General features: G+C 44.7%; 1 protein-coding gene across 1 annotated transcript; it reads left to right on the forward strand.

The window, feature by feature from the left end:
• The first annotated feature begins 2,563 nt into the window (after positions 1–2,563).
• On the forward strand, positions 2,564–6,395 carry LOC124013074 (serine/threonine-protein kinase SBK1-like). The gene is made up of 4 exons (XM_046327224.1): positions 2,564–3,090; positions 4,217–4,361; positions 4,471–4,673; positions 5,182–6,395. The coding sequence occupies exons 1-4, from the start codon at positions 3,085–3,087 to the stop codon at positions 5,983–5,985; spliced, it is 1,158 nt and encodes a 385-aa protein (XP_046183180.1). The 5' UTR covers positions 2,564–3,084; the 3' UTR covers positions 5,986–6,395.
• Positions 6,396–15,386: the final 8,991 nt, after the last annotated feature.

A 15,386-nucleotide genomic window follows, 5' to 3' on the forward strand; every position in this document is an offset into this window, starting at 1 on the left:
AAAAATAAAACCAAGTTCTATTTTTTTGCACCTGGCTATGCAGACGCTTGTTGACACGCATGAGCAGTTTGGATGAAACGATTGAATAACATGTGTGTGTGTACATTTATTTTGCAACGCTCGCGAACGCACTGCAAGTCCCGTCTCTCCCATCTCCTCATTGGTTTTTAGGGAGCATATACCCACGTGGGTGATTGAAAGGTCCACACTCCAGTCCAGTTGGTGGTGGTAATGCACCTTAAATCTGGTTGCCAACCGCCATATAAAGTCCAAAGAAGAAGAAGACTGGCGGAGGAGGAGAGATTACTAGAAACTAATTCGGTTGACTCTTTTATCTGTGGATTAATTGTCGGAGTAGAGGACCTTTTCAGAAGTTCATGTAAAATAACAACCCAATGTTTATATCCCAGGACAAATTAGCTGGCAACAGCAAGCTAGCTAGCTAAATGGCCATGAAAGTTTCATGCGTTTCGACCTGTCCCCAAATTAATATAGGTGGTTCAGAGTTCGTTTTGATATTTAAACCTGCACGTCCTGATCCCATCTGTTGTGGATGGACAAAATCAACATGTACGCGATGGCGCATACGGACGCACGTGCGTGTCAGGTCTAGTCAGCATGTTAGATCTCTTCTTTAATATACAGTCATTTATTATATCCTTATTACAGTGCTGTTACTGAAGAATGTGCTTGAATTAGGGTTAACCCTGATCCTAACCCTAAATATGACTGAGCCTATGACCCTGTTTTGTTTTGTGTTTACTGAATGTATAGTTATTTATGACCCAAGTGTGTCATATCTGAGCCTATTATATTTGTGATGCTGGCATCACATATTTTTTTATGCAAATACATTATAATATCCATGGGATTTACCCATCTAAAATTAAAGACAGTTATATATTACCATGTTGTCCTGCATTTCTTTACATCGTTCAATGTAAACTGACATACTGTTTGGGTAACTTCCTTTAATGGTACATATGACTTCATAACACATTCATCAAGCATGCTATCATAGCAGTACTACCGACCCGTAGCACTCACTTCTGTCATCATGAAGTGCTTCGAGAGGCTAGACCACATCACCTCCTCCCTCCCTCCCTCCCTCCCTGGCACACTCAACTCTCTCCAATTCGCCTACCACCCTGACAGATCCATTGGGCCAGTAACTTTTCGGTTACTGGCCCAATGCTCCTACCCGCCAGGCTACCTGCTGATCATAGACTACAGATCGGCCTTCAATACCATAGTGCCCTCACTCACCGCAAAGCTCATGGCCCTGGGACTGAACTCCTTGACAGTAGTATGCCTGATTACCAACAACGGCCTACAGGTAGGCACTCTGACGGCCTGGTGCCAGGTAAGCAACCTCTCCCTCAACGTCAGCAAAACAAAGGATCTGATTGTGGACTTCAGGAGGAACCCGACTGGGCACGCCCCCATCCCCATCAATGGGGCCGCTGTGGATACGGTCAAAAACTTCAAGTTCCTTGGCGTACACTTCTCAGAGGATCTGAAATGGTCAAACCACAAGGACGGTGATGAAGAGGTGTGGTGAAGAAAGCACGACAGCGACTCTTCAACCTCAGGAGGCTGAAGACATTTTGCCTGTCCCCGATGGCCCTCATAGTGTTCTACAGGAGCACCATCGAGAGCACACTGTCTAGCTGCATCACAGCCTGGTTTGGCAACTCCACTGCTCACAGCAAGGCGCTACAGAGGGTGGTAAGCTCAGCCGAACGCACCAGTGAGTGCATACTGACTGCCCTCTAAGGACACCCACAGCAGCATGTGGCGCAGGAAGGCTAAGAAGATCAACAGGGACCCCAGCCACCTGAGTCACAGACTGTTCTATTTAGTGCTTATGAACTGCTTATGAATTCATTACGTATAGGTTAAGATTGTGTTAATAAGTATTTATGAAGGTACCTTTTAAAGGAAGTGTCACCCAGAACACTGCTACACATGAAATATTGCTAACACAGCTAAAGTGACAGTACAAGTGTAAGTTGCGTGGTAATTCTAGTCACAGAGAAAGGGATCCTCCTTGGGGCTGGAGGAGTTGGAAAAGATGTTGGCCAGAATAGCTGGTTGGATGGGTGGAGGTGGGGGAGATAGTTGGATAGTTGGCAAGCTGGAGGAAATAGAGTTGACAGGCACTCAAGGTACGAGAGGACCGCGCTATAAAGCTGTTTTGGTATGCAACCTCCTTCAGCTGTTCGGTTTGTCAAACGAGGGGATTGAGGGAGTTGGAGAGAGAGAAAGGAAGAGGCACAAAACAGGTGGAAAAGCTCAGGAAAAGAGGCAATCACTTGAAAGCCTGTGATGGAGTGTGCGCCGCTTGTTAAGCACAGGTCACAAGTGGTTATCCAAGCACAGGTTTGTCAGTGTGGCATGTCCTCTCTCGCTCCTCTTCAAAGGTGGAATGCAGCAAGCATGGAGAGAGAGAGAGAGAGAAAGAGAGACAGAGAGCAAGAGAGAGAGAGACAAAGAGAGAGAGAATGTGTGTCCACTGTCTATGTGTTTGTGAGCGAGAGAGCGAGAGAGAGAGAGAGGTGCCGTTGGAAAAAGGGAGAGATTCTAGAGTGTTTGGATAGACACAGGCATTTAATTTGTTGATTGACAGAACAAATTCAACATTTTAACTGGCCTTGGGCTCCACAACAGGGAGGGAAAGGCACCAGTGGGAGGGGCTGGCCTTCGACTGGTGGGACAGACAGCTCACCAGAGAATCCGGTGTGAGGGAGAGAACGTGGGAGGAGTGCAGCAAGAGAGGCAAAGGGGAGCGAGATAATGTAGGGATCAAAGTAGGGGTTGGAGATATCAAAAGGCACAAACAGGAGATATAGAGCAGCCTCTGCTGAGAAAGACAAACACGGACAACTACTCTACAAGATCTCTAGTGCAACTCTTTTACCTTATAGTTGGAAGAGCTGATGTGCAGCCTATGTGTTGTAGAAGCGGTATTGAAAGGTGCACTACTTGGTCGATGTGGACAGGGATACAGATTCACTGTAACTTGTCTGTGAGGAACATCACAATATCACTGTGAAAGAGACTGAAGTCAACCACAGAGCCAAAATGACAGTAAGTAAGCCATCCGTTCACCCCATTTTCCTCTGCAACCAAGAAAGAAATGTGAACAATGTGTTTCATTCAGCCAACATTCTTCAATGTTTAGGTAGACATTTGTAGTAGTTTTCTAAGATGCTGACTTCTTATGAAATTGACTTAATATAGTTTTCCTTCCTGTATTTTTTTCCTAAATGTATTATATCAAAATAACATTTTATTGTATTAAATGATTGTGTGCAGTGCCTTATACCGACGTGAGATGTCCCCATTATGTGACAAAATGCAATCAAACGTGTTATTGATATTAGACAGCAGGTTATTAGATAAGGAAAATTGGTTATGCAGTATGTACTATTTGGTAACACTTTATAATAATGTTCATGCTTAAGCCATTTGAAATGCTTATACATTTTTTTTAAATGCTGTATTCATTACTAGAAACGTTATGGAAGCTTATGAATTGGAATCTTTGTAACGCTTACAAATATGTTTTTTTGATAATGAAATACCTATTAACAGTTTACTAATGCTTGTTCATGATATGTATTATAAAATGTTTACCCGCTACATTTATTGATATTCATATCTAATCAATCCCTATACTTTTTATGCTTACACTATTGATACCAAATGTTCCTAAGCATTGCCTATTGTAATTCATTAACATTTTGAGCGGTAGTCAGAAGTTGGGTACAGTGGAGTATAACTTTAATCCCAAACCACACACCTCCGTTTCCCCCAACACAAAGTTACATAACCAAGGTGCTAAGCCCATGTCCCTACAGGCTGTTCAGGTTATGCCGCTCTGGCAGGGGTCCGGGCAGGGCTTACCCCTGTGGAGCTAGTTATGCCACTCAGAGATGTATATATCCATGGCTCTCTATGTATTCATGGGATGTCTTGGGGTCATATAAAAAAAATCCCACAATCGCCCGCCTGTTGCGAATGAAAAGGTAAACAGTTGAACGGATAAATCAGAGGCTTGTTGAATAGGGGGGTGTCCGAAAACTGTCCAATGAGAGCCTTTGAGCTGTTCATAGGGCTATAAAGGGATGTGTTTATACCTGGTTTAGTGCTGCCAAAATCGTCATGACGACAAGCATCATAACAGATGTCTGTTATGTTCCCATCTCCAAAGGCGGCCACAAGGTTATTGGACGAGATGTGCCATCTCACCGTCCAGTCGTTTACATCACTGGAGACCTCGGACCACTTCCAGGTGGTCAAGATGTTAGGGGAGGGGTCGTACGGGAAGGTCATGTTGGCTGTACATAGGAAAAGAGGTAAACTACGTGTTTGTTTTCACCCTAAACCCACTTTGTCTGGCCTCATATCTACAGAATTTCTTTCTTTTGTTCTGATCACTTTTCTCTCTCTCTTCCTTCCCTCAAGGAACTCCAATGGCTCTGAAGTTCTTTCCTCGTGATTCCACAAATCTCTTCTCCTTTTTGCGAGAGTATAACCTCTCCCTCTCCTTCTGCACCCACCCGTCCCTGACCAAGGCACTGGGCATTGTCTTCTCCACCCCCACACATTACGTTTTCGCCCAGCAAGCTAGCCTCTTCGGTGATCTGTACGACGTCATTGTCCCTGAGGTATAGTATATGTGGGAAATGTGTCATTATTCTCGGATGCATTTTTGTTAACTAAGGTCTAGATCCAATCAGATCAAGAGTTAACCGGCAATGGCAGATGCCTGCATAGAGCCTGTTTTGGAGGTGTAACTGCGTTGGAGATGTCAAATTGGTGAGCAGCTGCTCTTGTGATCCACACATTAGAAATTCAAAACTAGAAAATGCAGGCTATATAGAAATAATGACGCTCAAATGGAAAAATCCTGAAATAAAATAATAAGGGTTTCTGTCATCGTAATGGAGGTGTAGATTACATCTCACATTCTAGTGTTCCAACTTGTAATAGCAATGCCCGCTTCAGGTATAATGCCGGGAACCACTTGTGGATTTGAGACCTATAATGCAGTTCCACCTCCCGACACTGTCAAAACACCCACCCTACGGATGGATGTCAACTAAAGTGGATCTGATTGAACAGAGCCGTAAGAGTGTGAAATGTAGTTCACCTGTGCCTCTGTCTTTTTCCCAGGTGGGTGTGGAGGAGGATTGTGTCCAGAGGGTCGTGTCCCAGCTGAGCAGTGCCCTAACCCACCTCCACTCCCTGGGTTTCGTCCACCGCGACGTCAAGCCCGAGAACATCTTCCTGGTTGACGCTGCCTGCCGCTGGGTCAAACTAGGCGACTTCGGCATGGCCAAGGCCACGGGAACCAAGGTACCCGGTGTGTGGTACAGTTCTGCTTACTGTACGCCCGAGGCAGAGATAGCAAAGGAGTCGGAGGATAATAGACATAATACTGCTTCAAAACCTGATGGGGGAAATGGGTTGGACAACAAGATCAAGAGGGTGTGGGTGTCGGTTGAGGTCAGTACAGACTGCTGGGCCTTGGGGATCCTCATCTACGCCATGCTGACTGGCAGTCTACCCTGGACGGAGACCGCATCCGACGACCGCTCGTACATCAAGTACAAAGAGTGGTTTGACCAGGAGAAAGATCAAGATGGTCAGGATGACGAACTAGACCTATGGGGGGAAGGAAAAGACGAGGACATCGTGATGAGTTTGGATGAAGGCACGCGGAATCTGAACGAGACAAAATCCAATCCGGTCGCCCCCCAGTTTGCCTATTTCACCCCACTGGGCTGCTCCCTTTTCCAGGCACTTCTCCACCCACAGCCTGGGCTTCGCGGTAGGCCCGGCGATGTACTGGGCTACCTCGGGGGAGACTGGTTGCGGAAGAAGGAGAAGTTACGGTTGGAGGAGGAGAGGAAGAGAATTAAAGGGAGAGAGGTCATCAGAAAGGAGGAAGAGAGGCAGGGAAGGGTGGAGAGATAAGGAAGTGGCGACACACGATCATAAACGTACAAACTCCGAGGTGAAAGAGACAATATTTTTGACCCCCAGAAAACAATACATATCCTCTGATGTGTCACATTGGTGCTTAAAAAGACCTTGTACAGTATATAATACCACTACAGTTGCACTTTTTGTTAGATAAATAGCCACCGAGTCATTGTTGATACTGGATAGCCTTTGGGGATAGACACAGTTGCATTTGGTTACTATAAGCACTTTATAAATTAGCATGTTGATGTGTTCAATCTCGTAAATTCTACAGTAAGTGTGACTTGATGATTTTGTTTCTGTATTCTAATGTTTTTTTATAATATGTAAATATCATCTGTACATCATCATTTCCTGTGGTTAGAATTTGAGTCTAATAAAATGTTTATTATGAGTTAACATTTGGATTAAACTCATAAATTCAAAGTTTCCCTCTCTAGATTGCTGTGATATTTACACAGTCTTCTGCACTTTGTGTTGATTCTATAGAAAGTTGTCTGGCTGCTCTACTGTATTACGCTAACCAAGACAATTGACATGATTTCAGATTTTTCTAAATGATTGGACTTGGAGGGTAGAATAACAACTGTGACTGCAAGCGCTCCGCTAGGCAAAAACTGGTTGAATCATCGTGGTTTCCATGTAATTTCAACAAAAACGTTTTGTTTTTAAAAAATTACATTTTTTAAATTTCACCTTTATTTAACCAGGTAGTCCAGTTGAGAATAAGTTCTCATTTGCAACTGTGACCTGGCCAAGATAAAGCAAAGCAGTGCGACAAAAACAATGACACATAAACAAACGTACAGACAATAACACAATAGAAAAATGTATGTACAGCGTGTGCAAATGTAGAAGATTAGGGAGGTAAGGCAAGAAATAGGCAATAGAGGTGAAATAATAACAATTTAGCATTAACACTGGAGTGATAGATGTGCAGATGATGATGTGCAAGTAGAGATATTGGGGTGCAAAAGAACAAAAATATAAATAACAATATGGGGATGAGGTAGTTGGGTGTGCTATTTACAGATTGTCTGTGTACAGGTACAGTGATCAGTAAGCTGCTCTGACAGCTGATGCTTAAAGTTAGAGAGGGAAATATAAGTCTCCAGCTTCAGTGATTTTTGCAATTCGTTCCAGTCATTGGCAGCAGAGAACTGGAAGGAAAGGCGGCCAAAGGAGGTGTTGGCTTTGGGGATGAAGAGTTAAATACACCTCCTGGAGCGCATGCTACGGGTAGGTGTTTCTATGGTGACCAGTGAGCTGAGATAAGGCAGGCCTTTAACTAGCAAATACTTATAGATGGCCTGGATCAAGTAGGTTTGGCGACAAATATGAAGCGAGGGTCAGCCAACGAGAGCATACAGGTCGCAGTGGTGGGTAGTATATGGGGCTTTGGTGACAAAACGGATGGCACTTTGATAGACTGCATCCAATTTGCTGAGTTGTGTTGAAGGCTATTTTGTAGATAACATCGCCAAAGTCAAGGATCGGTAGGATAGTCAGTTTTACGAGGGTATGTTTGGCAGCATGAGTGAAGGAGACTTTGTTTTGCGAAACAGGAAGTTGATTCTAGATTTGATTTTGGATTGGAGATGCTTAATGTGAGTCTGGAAGGAGAGTTTACAGTCTAACCAGACACCTAGGTATTTGTAGTCGTCCACATATTCTAAGTCAGAACCGTCCAGAGTAGTTATGCTAGTCGGGCAAGCGGGTGCGGGCAGCAATCGGTTGAAGAGCATGCATTTAGTTTTACTAGCACTTAAAAGCAGCTGGATGCCACGGAAGGAGTGTTGTATGGCATTGAAGCTAATTTGGAGGTTAGTTAACATAGTCTCCAAAGAAGAGCCAGATGTATACAGAATGGTGTCGTCTGCGTAGAGGTGGATCAGAGAATCACCAGCTGTAACGCTCGTCGGAAGAAGTGGACCAAGGTGCAGCATGGTACGTGTTCATGATACTTGATTTAATCTGAACACCAAACAAAACAACAAAAGAGCAACGCACGTCACGTTCTGAAGGCTACACAGAGCTAACAAAAAACAACATCCCACAACCTAAGGTGGCAAAACAGGCGGCCTAAGTATGATTCCCAATCAGAGACGATAGACAGTTGTCCCTGATTGAGAACCATACCCGGCCAAAACATAGAAACACAAAACCTAGAAATAAAGAACATAGAATGCCCACCCAAATCACACACTGATCAAACCAAATAGAGATTAAAAAGGCTCTCTAAGGTCAGGGTGTGACAGTACCCCCCCCCCCCCCCGAAGGGTGCGGCCGCAAAACCTGAACCTAGAGGGCAGGGTGGGCATCTATCTGCAGTGGTGGCTCTGGTGCGGGACGTAGACCCCGCTGGCTCACCCCACTTTGGTGGCGCCTCTGGTGCGGGGACCTTCGTCACCGACCCCGGACTGGGGACCCTCGCTGCGGGCCCCGGACTGGGGACCCCCGTTTCGGGTCTCGAATTGGGGCCCGCTGTCTGGATTTGGGTGAAGGACAAGGGGGGGAGGGGGCAAGTTGCTGCAGGGAGTGCAGAGCTGTTGGCCGGGGTAGGGGTAGCCAGGTGGAAACCATGGCCAGCTGTAGAAAAATGCTTGTTGAAATTCTCGATTATCGTGGATTTATCGGTGATAACAGTGTTTCCTAGCCTCAGTGCAGTGTGCAGCTGGGAGGAGGTGCTCTTATTGTTCATGGACTTTACAGTGTCCCCAAACTTTTTGGAATTAGTGCTACGGGATGAAAATTGCAGTTTAAAAAAGCTAGCCTTAGCTTTCCTAACTGACTGTGTATTGGTTCCTGAATTCCCTGAAAAGTTACATATCGCGGGGGCTATTCAATGCTAATGCAGAATGCCACAGGATTTTTTTGTGCTGGTCAAGGGCAGTCAAGTCTGGTTGATATCGCGCTGTGCAGACTGTCAGGTATTGACCGAGCTGAGGCTGGCTGGTGTCCAAGTTAACGGTGAAGACCGCTAGCAGTGGCTAACTGACTACTACGTAGTAGCAAGTTAGCTGGCTATCTTCTGATGGGGGCAATCAATTCACATATGGTGTCCAGGGCACAGCTGGGGGCTGAGGGGGGTCTATAGCAAGCGGCAACGGTGAGAGACTTGTTTCTGGAAAGGTGGATTTTTAAAAGGAGAAGCTCGAATTGTTTGGGCACAGACCTGGATAGTATGACAGAACTCTGCAGGCTATCTCTGCAGTAGATTGCAACTCCGCCCCTTTGGCAGTTCTATCTTGTCAGAAAATGTTGTAGTTGGGGATGGGAATTTTAGGATTTTTGGTGGCCTTACTAAGCCTGGATTCAGACACGTCTAGGACATCAGAGTTGGTGGTGTGCTAAATCAGTGGAAGAAAAAAAAACTTCTGATGTTAACATGCATGAAACCAAGGCTTTTTTTAGAAGTCAAGAAATGAGAGTGCCTGGGGAATAGGAGTGGTGCTGGGGGCTGCAGGGCCTGTGTTAACCTCTACATCACCAGGGGAACAGAGAAGGGTACGGCTAAAGGCTATAAGAACCGGTCGTCTAGTGCGTTCGGAACAGAGAGTAAAAGGAGCAGATTTTTGGGCATGGAAGAATAGATTCAAGGCATAATGTACAGACAAGGGTATGGTAGGATATGAGTACAGTGGAGGTAAACCTAGGCATTGAGTGACGATGAGAGAGGTTTTGTCTCTAGAGGCACCAGTTAAGCCAGGTGACGTCACCACATGTGTGGGGAGTGGGACGTAAGAGCTATCTAAGGCATATTGGGCAGGGCTGGGGGCTCTACAGTGAAATAATACAATAATAACTAACCAAAACAGCAATAGGTGAGTCAGGGAGCCATTCAGTAGACGCTACTACACTAGGCGAGCTGGAGACACGGCGATTCAGACAGCTAGCGGGCCGGGGATAGCAGATGGGCCTTCGGCGGAGTCGCAATGGAAGAGCCTGTTGAAACCACCTCGGGCGATTGCGTCGGCAGACCAGTCATGATGAATCAGCGGGGCTCCGTGTCGGCAGTAAAGGAAACAGGCCCATCGGCAAAATAAGTATTGTAGCCCAAGAATTAGCTGGTGGACCTCTTCAGCTAGCTGGGAGATGGGCCAAGCTCGAGGCTAGCTTAAGGCTAACTGGTGCTTGCTTTGGGACAAAGAAGATAGCTCGGATTTGGCCCACGGATTGCAGAAAGCTAGCTGCAATGATCTGGTGTAAAGGTTCAGAGCTTGCGGTAGGAATACGGAGGTGTGGTTGAGAAAAAGCAGTCCGATATGCTCTGGGTTGATATCGCGCTGTGCAGACTGTCAGGTATTGACCGAGCTGAGGCTGGCTGGTGTCCAAGTTAACGGTGAAGACCGCTAGCAGTGGCTAACTGACTACTACGTAGTAGCAAGTTAGCTGGCTATCTTCTGATGGGGGTTCCAGTTAAAAAATATAAAAATAGCAGACCCGTACCACATTGAAAGATATTTACACAGGACAGGACGGGACAAGACAAAACACACGTCCGACTGCTACGTCATCTTGGATGTGATGTGATGACTTTGAATCAACATGGAAAACTGACTGGCTTTGTAAAAAGTAAGAGAATTGTGTATTTTTCCACCCAACTTTGAACCTAAATCCAATGTCACCATCTACATGTTTTGTCGATTTCAACTCAACCAAATGTAAGTCAAAACCAGACGTTGAACTGACGTTTATGCCCAGTGGGTCATGACTATCACGCCATAATGTGAACTGCCTGCACTGGGCAGTGGGCCTTCAACAAGTAGCCATACTCCTCGCCATAGAAGGAACTGGTACTGTCATGCAGGTGAAAGAGGACCCAAAAGCGACTTGGCGAAAACAGAGTCTTTAATCCAGTAAAGTAAATACAATCAAAAAAACACAACTTTCACTCGAAAAGACGAGGACAAACTGGAGACTCGATCTTGAACAGCAGGTGAACAGCAGGTTGCCTCGGGAAGGCACTTGAACCAAACAGACTCAGACACCTGCTCACCACGCAGCATCTGAGGAAAACACGACACGACAGGGCGATACACAAACACAGCACGGTGAATTCTTGACAAGGAACCGACAGGGCAGAAACGAATAACAAGGAGAGAAATAGGGACTCTAATCAGGGAAAAGGATCGGGAACAGGTGTGGGAAGACTAAATGATTGATTAGGGGAATAGGAACAGCTGGGAGCAGGAACGGAACGATAGAGAGAAGAGAGAGCGGGAGAGTGAGAGAGGGAGGGGGAGAGAGAGGGATAGAAAGAGGGAAAGAACCTAATAAGACCAGCAGAGGGAAACGAATAGAAGGAGAAGAACAGGGACAAGGCATGATAATCAATGACAAAACATGACAGGTACAGCATAAATCTGCTCGTCTGCCCTGCAGGGTGCTCCAAATAAAAGCCCATAATAATGCACGATGTCGGCAGAATCTGTCATAGTCTCCATTATAAATGGACGACAATATGGAGGCCATTTGATGTATTTGGACCATTTCCACTCCACAAGAGGACATAGCGACTGAGATTCAGGGTAGATTGGCTGCTTGTTATGATACATTTGCATTATGTTGTGCGAGCAACTGAACATTATTCAAGGACCATAATATGATGACCTGGCATGCATAGGCCTATATACAAACACATGCCCTCGCATGCAGATACAAACACACACACACACACAGATCTTCCCAGGGTGCCACCACAAACCTATTTAAAATTGACCAGACACAGTTTATTACCTGTCATCATCCCCTATCTATCTACCCCAACCCCGTTTTCTGCCAATTTCTCGCTTGTGGCCCTACAAAGTCAAACAGTTCACACACAGCATTCACTTAAAAAGTCACACACACTTTCAGTCAACATGATCAAAACCTACGGGGTGAATTCCTTGAACAGACCACACATGTACACATAGTGCTGTCAAAGTCTCTTTCTCCTACCGTCAATGTGCATACATGAACAATTAACACTCCATGTCCACATATCCCTCTAACTCCATGTACAATAAGTCTGTCCATAAAATAGTCCCTCTTTCAAACCAATTGCAACACGTTTCTGTTTACTACGACCCTACGTGCGATAGTTCGGCAGACTATGGTCGGCTAGACAATTTATTTTCTTGAACACATTTGCTCTCTGACACTCGCAGCTTCTTGGAAACGACGAGGTCAGCGCCTAGAATGTAGAACGGGAAGGATATATATCTAGAACCATCAACGGACACAAGACAACTGGAAAACTTCTCAAGTTATATGATTTCAGCCATTTTCTTTTATCTTTTTTGTAATCCTGTACATGAAGGTATAGTTAATAAAGGCTTTATAAAGGGCTTGTAAGCTGCTTATAAAACAAGTTAAGTATTAATGTAGAGATGGTTTATGACAACTTGATGAACTATTATAACACTGTGTTGACCTTTTGCCCGAAGCAGCAGCTACTCTTCCCGGGGTCCACAAAAAATACAACACATGAGAAGTAACTAAACATTTATACATTGAAAGAAAAGGACAGTCACACACATTTAAAATACAAGGATATACAAACAATACCAAAACGTTTAATTAAAATAACAGTGCAAATAATACAACAACAACAACAAATATAATGTGGGTGTTAGTGTGTCTGTGCGTGCGTGTGTGTCTGTGTGTTAGAGCGTGTCTGTGTGTTGAGTGGGTCAGCGTGTTAGAGCGTGTCTGTGTGTGCGAGTGTGTCTGTGTGTGTGTTCACTCACAGTCTCTTCCGTTCCATCAAATATTGTTTAATATTTTAGCTGTTAGCTTGAGTAATTGGAGATGGTAGTGAGTTCCATGCAATCATGGCTCTGTATAATACTGTGCGTTGCTGGGAATTCGTTTTGGACTTGGGGACTGTGAAGAGACTCCTGGTGGCATGTCTTGTGGGGTATGTATCAATGTCTGAGCTGAATGTTATTTGATTATGCAGACAACCTGGAGTTTTCATTACAGTAATTTCATAAAAACTAGAAGAGAAGCAAGTTAATTTCTCGTCAACCCTCAACCAGGAAAGACTGCATGTTGATGTTAGTTCTGTATGTGCAGTTAAGGGAAAGGCGTGCTGCTCTGTTTTGAGCCAGCTGCAGCTTTGCTAGGTCTTTCTTTGTTGCACTTGACCATATTACTGGTAGCATAATATCACCGTGTAGGTTACTATGTGTGTTATGCACTCGGATTGGTTGAACTTCTTTTTATTATTTCAGATGATTGGAGCAAAATCGTTGTGCAATATTTACCACTTTCTCAACTTAGAAAACAGTACAGAAATTCAACAGCTATGGGTTTGAGTGATCTTGACTCAGAGCAGTACAGTACATCCCAAAGACCACCAGCTGGTCCTTACAAAAAACTGATTTCATGATCAACCTTCCCAAGTCCTCCCATGTCACCCTGCTCCTCAGCACACTCCACTGGCATCCAGTCGAAGAACACAGCCACAACTAACTGAAAAATGTATTATTTTTTTAAACATTTTTTTTTCTTCTTCAAATTTTCAAACAGACCATTTATATTTTCCAACTGGGCTATACATTTGTTTTTTATTCTATATATTGTAGCCAAATGTTGCTTCTGCTCATGTTGGAGCAAAAGCCATGACAGGGAGACATAGTGGAGTGGTAACGCGCGTGCAAGCAGTTGCTCCCGACACCACTTGGGTACACTGCAGCATCCACCTAGAGGCCCTTGCTGCCAAGGGAATGCCTGACAGCTTGAAAGACATTTTGGATACTACAGTGAAAATCGTTAACTTTCTTACAGCAAGGCCCCTGAACTCTCGTGTATTTTCTGCACTATGCAATGATATGGGAAGCGACCATGTAACGCTTTTACAACATACAGAAGTGTGCTGGTTATCAAGGGGCAAAGTATTGACACGTTTTTTTGAATTGAGAGAAGAGTTTAAAGTTTTGTTTACTGACCATAATTTTCACTTGTCTGACCGCTTCCATAATGACGAGTTCCTCACACGACTGGCCTATCTGGGTGATGTTTTGTCTCGCCTGAATGATCTGAATATAGGATTACAGGGACTCTTTCGCAACTATATTCAATGTGCGGGACAAAATTGAGGCTATGATTAATAAGTTGGAGCTCTTCTCTGTCTGCATTAACAAGGACAACACACAGGTCTTTCCATCATCGTATGATTTTTTATGTGCAAATGAACTCAAGCTTACGGACAATGTCAAATGTGAAATAGCGAAGCACCCGAGTGAGTGAGTTGGGTGCGCGATTGCGCAGGTACTTTCCCAAAACGGATGACACAAACAACTTGATTCATTACCCCTTTCATGCCCTGCCTCCAGTCCACTTACCGATATCTGAACAAGAGAGTCTCATCGAAATTGAATTTAATCAGAAGCCACTGCCAGATTTCTGGATTGGGCTGCGCTCAGATTATCTTGCCTCGGCAAATCACGCTGTTGCTCTTAGCAACACCGTACCTATGTAAGAGTGGATTCTCAGCCCTCACTAGCATTAAAAATAAATACAGGCACAGACTGAAAATGATTTTAAGACAGAGACTCTCTCCAATACAACCCAACATTGCAGAGTTATGTGCATCCTTTCAAGCACACCCTTCTCATTAACCTGTGGTTATTCACAATTTACGAACAAAAAGGTTTTATACGTAAGTGTCACGCCTTGGTCATTGTATTTTGTGTTTTTGTTATATGTTTGGGTAGGCCAGGGTGTGACATGGGTTTATATGTTGTGTTTCGTATTGGGGTTTGTATTATTTGGGATCGCGGCTGATTAGGGGTGTGGTATAGGCTTGGCTGCCTGAGGCGATTCTCAATTAGAGTCAGGTGCTTATCGTTGTCTCTGATTGGGAACCATATTTAGGCAGCCTGAGTTCGCTTTGTATTTCGTGGGTGTTTGTTCCTATCTCTGTGTTGTAGTCACCAGATAGGCTGTAATAGGTTTTCACGTTCCGTTTGTTGTTTTGTATTTAGTATTCAGTTATTTCTTGTACCGCGATTAATTTTCATTAAAGTCATGAGTAACCTACACGCTGAATTTCGGTCCGACTCTCTTCTTTCAACAGACGAACGCCGTTACAGAAACACCCACCTCTCACGGACCGAGCAGTGTGTAAACTGGCAGGATCTAAAGGAGGACGTTATGGACGGTAGAGGCATGGAGTATACGACGTGGGAAGAAATCGACAAGTGGGCGGCCGACCCAGAGAGAGTGCAGGCGCCCGCCTGGGATTCGCTTCAGCAGTGCGAAGAGGGCTATAGACGAATGGAGTCTAAAAGGAAAACACGGCGACGCAGAGCGAAAACCGAAAGTAACCCCCAAATATTTATTAGGGGAGAGCGCAGAGAGAGAGTGGCTGAGTCAGGAGTCAGACCTGAGCCTACTCTCCC

The sequence above is a fragment of the Oncorhynchus gorbuscha genome, linkage group LG24 (genome assembly GCF_021184085.1).
Source record: "Oncorhynchus gorbuscha isolate QuinsamMale2020 ecotype Even-year linkage group LG24, OgorEven_v1.0, whole genome shotgun sequence".
NCBI lineage: Eukaryota > Metazoa > Chordata > Actinopteri > Salmoniformes > Salmonidae > Oncorhynchus > Oncorhynchus gorbuscha.

Excerpts from the sequence above, each read along its gene's own strand:
- LOC124013074 (XM_046327224.1), top strand. Across the intron at positions 4,362-4,470 it reads GGCTGTACATAGGAAAAGAG|GAACTCCAATGGCTCTGAAG; the intron begins GTAAACTACGTG and ends CCTTCCCTCAAG. Across the intron at positions 4,674-5,181 it reads ACGACGTCATTGTCCCTGAG|GTGGGTGTGGAGGAGGATTG; the intron begins GTATAGTATATG and ends TCTTTTTCCCAG.